Here is a 13,797-nt window from a genome sequence, read left to right on the forward strand (position 1 = left end):
TTTCAAAGCAGTCATTCAAATGGTTGATTCTATTCTCTTGAAAATGTTCTTGACTGAAATTTGTTAGAATTGACTTTTCAGCTGTGTGAGATAAAAGTTCAGGAACCTTTATTTCAAGATAGCAACAATCAGCACATCCATTATTGGATGGTTTGGTAACTATCTTTTGTTCAATCAACCCTGCTAATAATAGAGCATCTTCAATTCGGATAGCCGCTTGCTTAGCAAATTCAAAGTCACATACCTTATCCTTTTCAAAATGGAATCTAACCTCGGGATGTAATGCTGCAACAAAGGTTGACAGAAAGTTAGCTTGGCTGGGCTGATCAACTTGTGGAATTTTTGCTAAGGTCCGATTGAATCTATCCACAAACTCTCTTATTTCTTCATTCTCCTCTTTTTGAATCTGAAGAAACTGGCACAAGAGTGAGCCCACATCAATTGCTCTCTTGAATCTAGCAAGAAATTTGTCCTCCAACACATTCCAACTTGTGATACACCCATCTTCCAAATGTTGAAACAATGTAGCAGCATCACCAACAAGAGACTTAACAAACAAGTGGACATAGATATTTTTCTTCCAAAACCCCAAGAATCCCACAAGCCGTGTTCAATGCTCGGATGTGACTGTCAGGATCTTGGTCACTTCTTCCGGAAAACTTTGGAAAGTATCACTTTGGTCCTGCAGGCATGGTCATGTAACGAGGCAGACCAAAAGGGCCAAAATGTGACTGCCATGAATGTGCTGCAATCAAGGCCATGATTTACACTAGGGTTCTTCCACTAGTTAAATATAGAATCGCCAACCTCCGTCCTCAGGGACGCACCTTCAGATTTTTGAGAAAAAGAAAGCAATGGACCTTTTCTTTCTTTCCCTAGCAGAGTTGCCAAAAATCTGTTAATTAACAGATTTGTGTTTTACAAACAAACCTTAAAATGACTCTTGAATGCCCACACTAGGAAGACAAACACCTGCAACTAATAGTTGGATTGCTTTGCAATTGAAATGCATAATCGTCCTCTGAATTGTCTTGGTACAACTCCCTGTACAAGATTTGCAATGAATTCACAAGACTAACTATAGAGATGCTTTTAACCTGAAAGCAAATAGGGTATACAGACATCTATTCATAGGCATGGAATGGACGAGGAAGATTTAAATACAAACAAAAGGTGAACATAAGAAACTGATACATAGACCACTTCCTCACATTCACAAACTAAGACTAATTGAGATAACATGAAGAATGCACACTCCCTGTCAGCAAGTAGCTTAATCTGAAAACTAAAATTCTAGAATTAACTACACATATTGCCCATGATACTAAAGATGATTATATTCAAAACACAATTCGATACAATCTGAAGAAAACAATAACAAATTCACAGATTTAGGAATGCTGCCTTTATCTATTCAATACCAAAATAGATGAGCTCACATACTCAACATTTACACAACAATCTGTGCTGAAAAGAAAATCTACTCCCTCCAATTACATGAAAACAGGAAAACCAACTCCCTCGTTGAAGTACACAGGCCTGGCAAAGAAGCAAAACCCCCAAACCTTGAAAACTTCTCCTATTTTTGAGGCTTCAAAGAGTCTCTCATTCAGTTTTAATAACTGAATTTCTAACTTTTGTCCCCTTCCTTTTGATTTTGATGCTTTCCAATAACAAATATTAGTTGCTAATAACCGATTTCACTATTTCTTTAATTCTTATCCCCTTCATCTCTTCATAGGATGGGTATCTTATAAACATTGCATTCATGAGGATAATAATGAAGTCTTTTAGAGCCTCAGGGACAGACACTTGTTTGGATAGGTGGACTACAAAAAAAGAAATCAATTTTGCTAGGTATATTTGGACCTCTTACCACGTAGACCACCCACATGACTTTGATGCCTTTATCATTAAAGCTCTCGGAGGAAGTTTAAGACACCCATAATCACAAATCTTTACCCGAATCACCATCAAATTGACATGAACCTCCATTTTGGAGTTTGTGGGCTCTCCCCTTTTCTCCACATCCAATCGATTTTGAACAATTTTTGGTAGCTTTATTTGTCTCAAACTTTCACACCGACTTCATGAGCTCTATTGAGACATATCATCAAACACATTACATGCTTCCTCATTGATATGCGATGATCTTTGATTCATTGGTCTAGGGAATTGAATGGGGATCCGATAAAAACTACAATGATTATGCCACATAGGCATGAACCACCATTATCATCAAATGAGGAGGCTTAGCTATATTCCCATATCAGTGCATCCTACATTGATGCCACTATCAACAATATTGATTTCTTCCATGTCTATGCAGCATGTAACTTGGGTCTTTGTATCTACACATGTCGAAGCACATGCCTTCAAATTATTGCCTTTGGAGGTGACTTCGAAGCATGAACACGATCATGATGGCCATTTGACCATTATGTCAAACACCTCGTTTGTGTTCTCCATCGTGTCACTGGTTCTAAGTAATGAGTTACTTGAAATGATCGGGTGCTGATAGTATGAATTTGGCATCATGTTTTCGAGGCTCATAACTGCAAGTCAGGGTGATGATGGTCTTAATTGATTTCCGCTTCCCCGGGATAACTTCTCATACCTCAAGACATCGCAAACCATGTTGTCGATAAAACTATACTATTGCCGATGGGATTTGTTAGTCCAAAAGGTTGTGTGATGATTGAGTCACCCTTTCGGGAGATATATGTACATCATCCGGAAGGAATTATGAATCATTATTGTACTCGTGATTGTATACTATGTTTATATGAATAATGTACTTCCTTGTTCTGTGTCATATTCTAGTCTCTAAATGCAATAACTATCCGTTTACCCTATACATTAAACATTGGCACCGTTGTTAGGGATTGAAACCGGGTCACCCGTGTGATAGGCGAGAATACTCACCACTATACTACAACGAAGCTAGTTTGGTCATGCAACAGTCAGTTCAAGAGATTGAGCAGGCAACACTCATTGCTGAGAAGGAATCAGAGAAGACAATATTTGTATCTCAGTTGGGGGATGTGAAGAGGGAGTTGGATGCAAAGGAGGGGGAGCTTCGAAACATAGCTGAGGTGATGAAGAGAGCATTAGAATTTCATATATAGGCTAAGGTGGATTTGGATGCCCAAACGCAACAGGTACACAAGTTGCGGACACAGCTGAATGAGTTACGGGCATAGAGGACTTCTACTACATCGACCCTACCAAGGATGCACCCCTCTTCTTAGTTTTGTTCCTAGTCTTGATGTACTTAGTAGTTTAGTTGTCTCTATTTTGTTGTCCAGAGACGATTTTCTTTTGGGGGGGATGATGCTGTCGATAAAACTATACTATAACTGATGAAATTAGTTAGTCCGAAAGGTTGCGTGATGGTTGAGTCACCCCTTTGGGAGATATATGTACATTGTTTGAATGGAATTATGAATCATCATTGTACTCATGATTGTATACTCTGGTTACATAAATAACGCACTACCTTGTTCTGTGCATGGAACTCCGGTCACCTCTGTGCATGTAACCAGATCTGGAAATTTTTCACCAAATGTTTTTCCCTCAGCTGACAAGGAAGACACCATAAAAACTTTCCACAATAAAATAATTTTTCTGTTTTTATTTAGACTGTCTTTTTCTTTGTTTTTAAATTCTCACAAATTTAAATAACCAACATTGCTCACAGTTCTTTTTATTTGGATAACTTATTCATAATGTCTGATATTTTTGCAAGGAATTTAACTGATAATGCTGGATTGGATAGTGTGTTAGCCCAAAAACACAAAAAAATTTACTTTTATTTTGTCCTCATGATGTAACAGCTGGCACTTCCCCAGCCTTGAAGGGACCTGCTTCCTTTCGTATGGGGGATCAACATAAGACCCTCCACGTCGCCTAATTTATTTCTCAGGCCTGCATCAAAAGCTGTAATCTCTTTCTTGTCTTTGCCAACTCCAAATCCAAATCTTGTGATGACTTTTCCATTGATAATGATGGCTGTAGACCGTTGGAACTTCATAGTAAACACAACAATAAATGTTGTGTTTTATGTTGCAGTAAGCATTTGTCATCTGTTTCCCATTTGTGATCTTGTCATTTACCTGTCCCTCTTAAATATTTCAGACTTGTGCTGGTGCTGAAGATAGCGGGCTCATGGGGCAATGTAGGTTGCCCAAAAACACAATTAATATTGCAGTACTCTTCCAAACTTGTGAATTCGTTGACTTATGATTGCTTTTTTTTTTTGTCTTTTTCCTCAGCTTATGTAAGTGATGGGTCAGCAGGGTCTGCCTTTAATTAACTTTTCTAGTTGAACCCACCAGACTAATACATTGACCTTCTTTTCAATATTTTGTTCCTTTGCCTTTTCCAACTCCTATATGTGGATTTAATGACTACCCCAGCTGTGCTAATTTGTTTTTGCATTTCTCACAAAGTTTTCCATTTTTAATCATGTCAGCTTTTGTTAAACACTTGTGTTTTACGTATTTACTGATCTTTTAATCATATTTGCACTCTTTCCCACGGCTCTTTTGTTAAACCGTTTAAAGTTAATCCATTTTCTGTTTTCTCTTGAGTAGGTTCTTAAATCGCCGGACAATTTTCAAATATTCAATTATTCATTGTTTGTGAAACATTTCAGAGATTCTTGATAAAAACTTTATTCGCCAGGGCTTCTTGCATGTAGTAAGCCTTTGCTGGGTGTTCCTATCAAGCTTAAGTGTGTGTTCCTGTAGAGCCAATGTTAGTATTCCTACAGACCCCATTAAATTTTCACAAGTTAGATCCCTTTTCATGCCAATTCTTCCTCAAATAGACATTTTGTTTTTAATGTGCATATAGCCTTGAACCTTATTGAATCAGATTCAAATGAGTTCAACAATTCAAAGAATTCAATTGGTTTGAGATGGTTCAAGCAAGATTCACAGGTTCAGCAGGTTCATTGCAGGGTTTCCATGATTCAGAGTTCAGGTTCAAAGAAGTTTAATTTCAAGATTCAAGGTCAAGTGAAAGTTCTGAGAATTCATTGAGATCATATGATTCAGGTGTGCAGATTTAAGGGCCCAAGTTCATGAGATCATAATAGGGTTTCAAGGACCTTTTAAAATGGACTTAAAATCATTAATAAAGAGTCCACCAAAAGTTAGTAGACATGAAGATTTTCGACAGTTATTGAAGACAAGGAAGTGGTTTTAGGTTTTTGCTTGAAGATCCACTTGTCACAACTACAAAGGGAATGCATCTGCTTTATGGAGAACATTGTGTAATCCGTACCATTGGTCAAGATGCACACAGAGAAAGTTGAATATCTCGAAGATACATATGTTTCAGAATATCATGTTAATTGTCATAATGTGTTGTTTGGGTATTCATCTTACAAGCACCACGACCCTAGAATGAATGTCTTGCAATTTGTGTAGTGTGCATTGATAAAATTGAACGTACCCTATTCAACATTTTGGCGCACTTGCAAGAATCCGGGTATAGAAGTATGGAAGCCACCAATTTAGTTGTCTCGAGCACAAAATTAACATTTGGAAAGCATCAGGTCCCTGAATGACATACCAAAGGGGGAAATCGAATACAAACAGTTTGACAAAATGTCAATACAGTTTTGGTGCATTAGCAGTCAAAATACTAGTGGCCGAAAGTCCTTAGTTCAAACATTATTTAAAGACCCCGATCAAAGGGAGAAGAATTGGCTCTCATCTCATGCCTTAACTATCAGTTTGCACACCATCTTACAAAATAAGTGAATTTTCAAACACGAGAAATGTTGGAATAGCAAATAGCTTTCACATAAAATGCTCTAGGTTGGGATCCAATTAAACGACCGTGTACTTTGATTTGGAACATATTTGAATACATCAATACACAAAATTACGTGTCCTGTGTTTATTGTGTGTCCTATGTTTATTGTCAGAGACTTCAAATCAAATGATCCCTATTCATATTAGAACCCTATGCTTATGCTGGTCTCTATGAGGGATCGAAAATGGGAAATGTACCAATAACTTAGAATGCAAGCAAGCCCGCAACAAGGAATTTAAGTTTCTTTGATTTGTGCGATGAGAATGAGCATTATAGAGGATCGGGCACTATATCAAAATTATTGGCCCTGAGAATGTTCTCAAGATTTGGATGAGAGCACTGAATCTTATCTTTGTTGCTCCCACACTCCCATAGTCCCCCGATGGCTTGTCCTTCTGGTTTGCGGTGTCTTGAGGTAAGAGAAGTTATCTTGGGGAAGTGGAAATCAAATATGAGCATCATCAATCCAACTTGTAGTTATGAGCCCCACAAACATGATGCCAGATTCATACTATCAAATCCTGATCATTTCAAGTAACTCATTACTTAGAACCAATGACACGATGGAGAACACAGACGAGGTGTTTGACATAATGCTCAAATGGCCATCATGATCATGTCCATGCTTCGAAGTCACCTCCAAAGGCAATAATTAGAAGGTGCATTCTTCGACATGTGTAGACACAGACATATGGAAGAAATCAATATTGTTGACAGTGGCATCAATGTAGAATGCACTGATATGGGAATATAGCAAAGCCTCCTCATTCGATGATAATGGCGGTTTGTGCCTACATGGCATAATCACTGTATTTTTTATCGCATCCCCATTTGATTCCCTGAAACAATGAATCAAAGATCATCACATATCAATGAGGAAGCATGTAATGTGTTAGATGATATGTCTCAACAAAGCTCATGAAGTCAATGTGAAGGTTTGAGACAAATAAAGCTACCAGAAATTGTTCAAAATCAATTGGATGCGGAGAAAAGGGGAGAGCCCACGAACTCCAAGATGGAGTTTCATGTCAATTCAATGGTGATCCGGGTAAAGGTTTGTGATTATGGATGTCTTGAACTTCCACAAAGAGCTCTAATGATCATTTAAAAAAGGCATCAAAGTCATGATGTGAGTGGTCTACGTGGCAAGAGGTCCAAATATACCTGGCAAAATTGATTTCTTTTTTTGTAGTCCACCTATCCTAACAGGTGTCCATCCCTGAAGCTTTAAAAGACTTCATTAATATCCTCATGAATGCAATGTTTCTAAGATACCCACCCGAGAAAGAGATGAAGAGGATAATAATTAAAGAAATAGTGAGATTGGTTATTAGCAACTGATATATGTTATTGGGAAGTACCGAAATCAAAAGAAAGGGGACAAAAGTTAGAAATTTTGTTATTAAAACTGAATGAGAGCCTCATGAAGCCTCAAAAACAGGAGAAGTTTTCAAGGTTTGGGGGATCCGCTTCTTTGCTAGGCATGTGTACTTTAGCGAGGGAGTTTTTGGTTTTCCTGTTTTTCATGTAATTGGAGGGAGTAGATTTTCTTTTCAGTGCAGATTGTTGTGTAAATGTTGAGCCTGTGAGCTCATCTCTTTTGGTATTGAATAGATAAAGGAAGAATTCCTAAATCTGTGAATTTGTTATTGTTTTCGTTAGATTGTATCGAATTGTGTTTTGAATATAATCATCTTCAGTATTGTGGGCAATATGTGTTGTAAATTTTGGAATTTTAGTTTTCAGATTAAGCTACTCACTGAAAGGGAATGTACACTCTTCATATTATCTCAGTTAGTCTTAGTTTGTGGATGTGAGGAAGTGGTCTGTGTATCAGTTTCTTATGTTCACCTTTTGCTTGTATTTAAATCTTCCACATCTATTCCATGCCTATGAATAGATGTTCATATACCTTATTTGCTTTCACGTTAAAAGCATCTCTGTAGTTAATCTTGTGAATTCATTGCAAATTTTGTACAGGGAGCTATACCCGAGACAATTCAGAGGATGCTTATGCATTTCAATTGCAAAGTGATCCAACTGTTAGTTGCAGGTGTTTGTCTTCCTAGTTTGGTCATTCAGGAGTCATTTTAAGGTTGTTTTGTAAACGACAAATCTGTTAACTAACAATAGTATACCATTTAAAAGCTATAAAATTCCATAGTGTGCTTCAATATTAGACACCAAACATCCTACCTACCTTTCTTAAGCCTCTTGCAAACAAGATTCCTTTCTCTCCCTACTAACTGTTTGGTTCCAACAACTGGCTTTATTAAGAGTATTTTGAAAGATACCATAGTGCAATTTGTACAAGGGAACAAAACAATTTTTAAACACAACACTTATCAAAAAATAAAGTGAACATGTAATAAACAGAAGAGCAGAAAATTACCTCTTTGCTAGTCTGCAATTGCAAATTACTGGCCCTCAGTAGATTACGCCACTTATCCTTAAATCCAGTAAAATAATTGTTAACAATAAATACATAAATTAAAACAAAAAAGACACAATATTAAAACCGTATGGTTTTTCATGGATTTCATTAGCCACCTTGAGATCAACAGAGGTGCGATATGCAGATGAAGAGAATGCAACCTTCTTAATATCTGCCCACTTTCCAACACCACAACGAGAAACACCCTCTACTAGCTTCATCACGTCACGTAATGTCCAGGGGCGATGATGTTTTCTTCGAATGCCACCTTTTGCTGTTGGGACTGTTGGAACATATTCTTCATCTAGCAAGTGAGAGTTCAAGTACTCTGATTCACAATGTTTCTCTGTTGCATCTTGAAGCAACAGTGGCTCTTCATTCTCTACTGTTTCATGCACCTAACAAAGATGAAAAAAATTTAATGCTGAACAACCAGGCACATTTTCAAATGAAAGATGATTGCATTCAATAGACATAACGAATGCATATAAAACTGAATAATGGTGAAATATTCTATCCCAGCATATTGTTATTCATGTACAAGCACTAATCTTGAAGAAAACCTTTCAACGTCTCTTACAATTTGTCCTTGATTTGATTCAGTAACAACTCTGGCCTTTTGTCTTATTTCTGAGCAGATACCATCACCACAGATAGATCTCACACCTAGAGCTTTTTTCACAAGTTTGGCAGCTCTTCCACTGGAATTATATTTCTGTTAATTGTAAGAAAATGTGATCAGAAAAAAGTCCATAGCTATTGATTATTTTATACAAAATAATTGAATTTGCCAGTGACTATAACTTCACTAAAGCAAGCAATTTATGTAAATCATACTAAGTTTCCATTTTTCCTTTATTTTTTATGTTTAACATAAAAGCGTCATTCTTTCTAAGAAAACTACTCATCCATGAGACTAACATTCCCCCTTTTCTTTCAAGAAATGGAAAGATTAAATGATCATAGATATGACTGCTCCATATAGCATAGAATACAGTATTTGTTTTGTAATGCATCCCACCCCTAACAAGAGTTGCTGGCTTGGATTGACTGTATAGACTGCTTTTCATCCCCATTGTTAACTTCTACTGTAAAAGCAAACATTGAATGGCATAATTGAGGCACCCGTAATGCATCCCACCCCTAACAAGAGTTGCTGGCTTGGATTGACTGTATAGACTGCTTTTCATCCCCATTGTTAACTTCTACTGTAAAAGCAAACATTGAATGGCATAATTGAGGCACCCACACATGCACAAGCACATGATAAAGATATTGAAGGGAAGCTAAAACAAGATGGAGTAATATGGATAGATCACAATTCTAAAACATCATGTTGTATCAGTCAATACCAAAATTTTGGGTCTTGGCTTCCAAAAATGGAAAACAATACAGAAAAGAATAAATCCTTAAGAGGGAGAGTTAGCATGTATGCATTCCAACTCAAACACTACCTGCACATTGTGTTATCCTCACATATTTTATAGGTATGTTTCTATTAAATTTATTTATTATTTTAATTATGATAAAGTAAAGCCCTGATTCAAGATCAGGAGTAATGTGGTTCCCAATTTCAAGCACACTATAAAGGGAGTGGCAACAAGAAAATCATGCATACCCTGTGGGGGTTCACTTCCACAAATTTTCCACTCAAAGTTTCTTGTCATGTTTTACATCAGGAATCCTTATTATCCTAAATAAGGTTGCACCAAACACAATACCCAACAGTCTAATAGTTTCTTTTTTCATAGACTTTTCCAACTACTTTACATCCTTTTATAGACCAAGGGCTTTCCTTATCTATCCATAACATATACACCTCAAAATATGAGAATCTGTGCAGTATTAAAGTTCTATGAAACACAATACAGGTATGACAGGGTGACCCACATCACAAAGGTACAAACAGCAATATGATACTAGCAAGCAAGCCACACCTGTATTTTTAAGGACAGCCTTCCCTTCACCTACAAATACAGACACAATGTTTTGGATCACTCCCTTTCTCAACACCTGCACTGACAATAATATTAATCAGTAATCAAACACAAGGACTAACGAATGTGATAACCAACACCCAACCTACTTGTAGACAGGCACAATATATGTTCATCACTAGCTGTCCCATTCAAATATATTAATTTGCTAATTTAATGTTCCCACCGTCTCCTCAATGTTAACCGTTCCTTTTAAAGAATAAGATGTCTGGAATACCATCAAAGAATAACCTGTACAAATGTAAATGACCCAAAGGCCATAGGAGAAAATCAAATCGAACACTCTATGGATGTTGTAAAAACTTAATACCAATAGTTCCTACAGCAGCATGTGATGTGTCTGAAAAAAGCTCAAATGCAGCCCTAGAAGAGTAATTTCAGCATTAGATGTCCATGAATGTTAAATTCTTTGAAAACTATGTTGGCAAAAGTGAGAAAAACATGCGTCATAGTTTAACTCCTTTGAGATCCCAATGTTGTCCTGTACATCTGACATCGTAGATGCATATTGTATAGGTAGGGTGTGAACCAGTTTGACCATATTGCCAATTGAATGTAGGTCCAGTTTATCTACGCCCTATATGGATTAACAATTTACGTCCTTATGATGTAAATCATTGTTCTAACCATGTATCACAAAATGTATTTATCATGATCCCCTAGCAAGCATCAATGGAACTCAAAAACTAGGACAAGACCAAATTTTCTGTTTACTTTAACTACATACAGGTATCTTGTTGACAAGAAGCTCCCATTTGTGATTTCAGATGGCATAACTTGACTTTGTGGTTCTACCTTTTGGCTTCAGTTTTATTAGTTCCTTCAATTAAAAATTCAATATTTCTCACATATAAACTTATTGCCATTGATTGTTTAGAACTCTTCATAACATATTTGGCAAGAAACATCTTTTTAAAAAATTTAAAATGACAAGTTCGACTGAGTGATAAGAATGGAATTTCACATATGTTCCTCATTTTTGTGATAACTTTCTTTTATGTTGCACGAATTCTATCATAAGTTGAGAAGAGTTCGTAAATGTAAATCTTTAGAGGTTCTTTCCAACTTCGGTAACATTTGTGGTGTAGGAGCACCTAGGTAGGCTAGTGGTAAACCTAGGGCTTCTTAGATGTTTTGGCTTGTAGTCATGCTAGCCACATCACTAGATCAATAAGGGGACTAACTTCGTCCCAATCTGTGGATGGGTAAGTTAGAAGAGCCCAAAATGATGAAATTGCCATAGTTGCTCAAAAATAGCTCATTTGGCTTAATAGAGCATTTTTGGCTTTTGAAGGCTAAATAGGTCAATTAGGTGTTTTGAGGACCTTATTAGGTGTCTAGTATCCATCTAAGGCCTTTTGCATAGTTTGGTAACAAATAGAGCAAGTTTGAGAAGTAAATTGCAAAAATTGCTCATTCTTGCAAAGTTGTCATTGACAACTTTGGCAATTTTCTTGCAAAATGAGCAATTTCTTCATGCGAGCTCTTCAACCACCTAATTCAGTTGGGAGCGCTCTTGGGAAGCCTTTATAAGGCCAATCTCAACCTGTTCCAAGGGTTGGAGAAAGTGGATCTGACATTGTACGGACTGTGCAACAGCATTTCATATAACAGTTTTGTGTTTTCAGAGTTATTGGCATGTAAATGGATTAGCTCTACATATTTTTGTGTTGGGATAGTTAGGGTGGATTCTTTCAAGATTCTGTGTCAAGTTTTGAGAGCTTAGATTAATTAGTTTGCTTCGCACCACTTTGCTGGTCTTAACAGAGTTGCTAGGACAAATGGGGTTCCAGGGCCACTTCCCACTGTAGTTATTGTACGGTTTCTTGGTATTTGGAACTAGACTCCATGTACAGTAATAAAGGGCTCATGGAAAGCACAGCTGTGGCTTTTAAGGTGATGCCCTAGGCAAGCCATTCTAGCTTCATTAGGGATCACAGAGTAGAAAAGGAGCTATGGAGAGGATTGGAAGTGCAGATACTCCAATCCAAGAACGTGGAGAGTAAGAAGGAGGTGTGGGCTAACCCCAATCCCAAGGACAAGCCTTAGTAAGAACCCTAAGGAGGTTTTTGCATCGGACAGCAAGAAAACCCTTGAAACCCTTATATAAGGCTAAAATTGTGCCCATACTGTACGGACAAGTTGGAAACCCAAGACCTTCAAAATCTTCAAGATCACTGAAAAGGGTACTTGGAATGTAGTGTTACACAGTGACTCACACCCCCCTCTCAAACCTCGGAGTACCCGTCCCCGAGGCGTTCCCGCACCGGGTACTCACGTACCCAAGTACCCCCACCTCTACCATTCTACAATCATGTTGCCACTAGTATGGGGACTTGGATTTCTATTTGACTTTTGTTTTTTGAATGTTACTATTGGGTATGCAATATGTTACTATGTTGAATGTTCAATGGTTCTAGTTCATGTTCCAATTTGGCTATGTTCAAGTATTTTAATTTGGTATGTTCTAGTGAAACATCATTTTATAACAAGCATTTCAAGTTCTATATATATACTATACAACACTCCTCCCTGCCCCGTCCTCCCCTTGCCACCATCCCCTGGCTATCCCCCACCGTCCCAAAAATGAGGCTCGTTTTACCTTCGTCCCAGAAACTCGTTCCAACGTCCCATTGTCCCGAAGTACCCCAATACTAGGGTAACATTGTTGGAATGGTAATTTGTTTGGGTGCTTGTTAAGGGGTTTTGCATGATATCTTGGCCTTTGTGCATTTGGAGGGCTAATCCTTGTAGCCTTTTACCAAGCATTTGAGTGCAATTTCATTAGTGGATTGCAACTCGATTAGGGTTTTGATATTGATTTGGGTTTAATTTCTTGAAAAGAGACCTAAAGCATACCTAAGTGTCCATTTAATCATGTGGGAAGGGCCAATGAGCATTGGGGCTGTGTGTTGAAGTAAGTGATGAGTAAACTTGTACTATCCAATTGATGTGCACCAGTTGAAGGACTAGGATCTATTGGCTAGGATCCTTAAAGGCAATAGGGTGTGTAGAAGCTCTATTTGGTGAAGTAAATGACCTAGTGGAGACCCTAAAGAGTTTGGGGTTTGAGGGCAAGATTGGTTGTCACATCAATTTGCCAGGCTCATTGGATGGCCATCTGCTTCATTTTAGATAGTCTATTCAAGTCTTTCGTAGATTTATTTATTGGCGAATGATGTAAGCTATTTACTAAAGTTTTATTACCTTGCTGAATTCTTTCTTGTATTACTGGGTTGTTTTATAGGTAAGTTAATTTATAATGTTTGAACAAATAACAAATATAGAATTCACTCTGTCTAAGAGGATGATTTACCCAAACTTTTATCCTTTTGTAGTGTGATAAATTCAAAGTTGTTTGTTTGATCTGCTGAGGCGAGGAAAGAACTACCTATGATTCTTATTATAACTACGTTTCGCTCTTTAAGGTTTTCCTTAATTGTCATTGGTTAATAGAAGAGAAATGCAAACTGATAGTTGTCCTAAATCTCTGATCAGGTGGGCCATGTATAATAGCTCTATATATAATGTTGCATGTTA

The 13,797-nt window shown here is 37.3% G+C and overlaps 1 protein-coding gene across 7 annotated transcripts in view; it reads right to left on the reverse strand.

Moving 5' to 3' along the window:
* Positions 1–13,797, reverse strand: part of LOC149538676 (uncharacterized) — a 198,091-nt gene that overhangs the window by 41,450 nt on the left and 142,844 nt on the right. For all 7 annotated transcript variants that reach the window (XM_089800012.1, XM_089800009.1, XM_089800007.1 and 4 more), the window contains 3 exons: positions 8,841–8,975; positions 8,377–8,658; positions 8,219–8,275 (listed from right to left, as the gene is read on the reverse strand). In XM_089800012.1, coding sequence (XP_089656138.1) covers positions 8,219–8,275; positions 8,377–8,658; positions 8,841–8,975 — 474 coding nt within the window. The remainder of the gene's footprint in view (positions 1–8,218; positions 8,276–8,376; positions 8,659–8,840; positions 8,976–13,797) is intronic.

This window comes from Cupressus sempervirens, chromosome 9 (assembly GCF_028749045.1).
Source record: "Cupressus sempervirens isolate cs-2001-9-10 chromosome 9, ASM2874904v1, whole genome shotgun sequence".
NCBI lineage: Eukaryota > Viridiplantae > Streptophyta > Pinopsida > Cupressales > Cupressaceae > Cupressus > Cupressus sempervirens.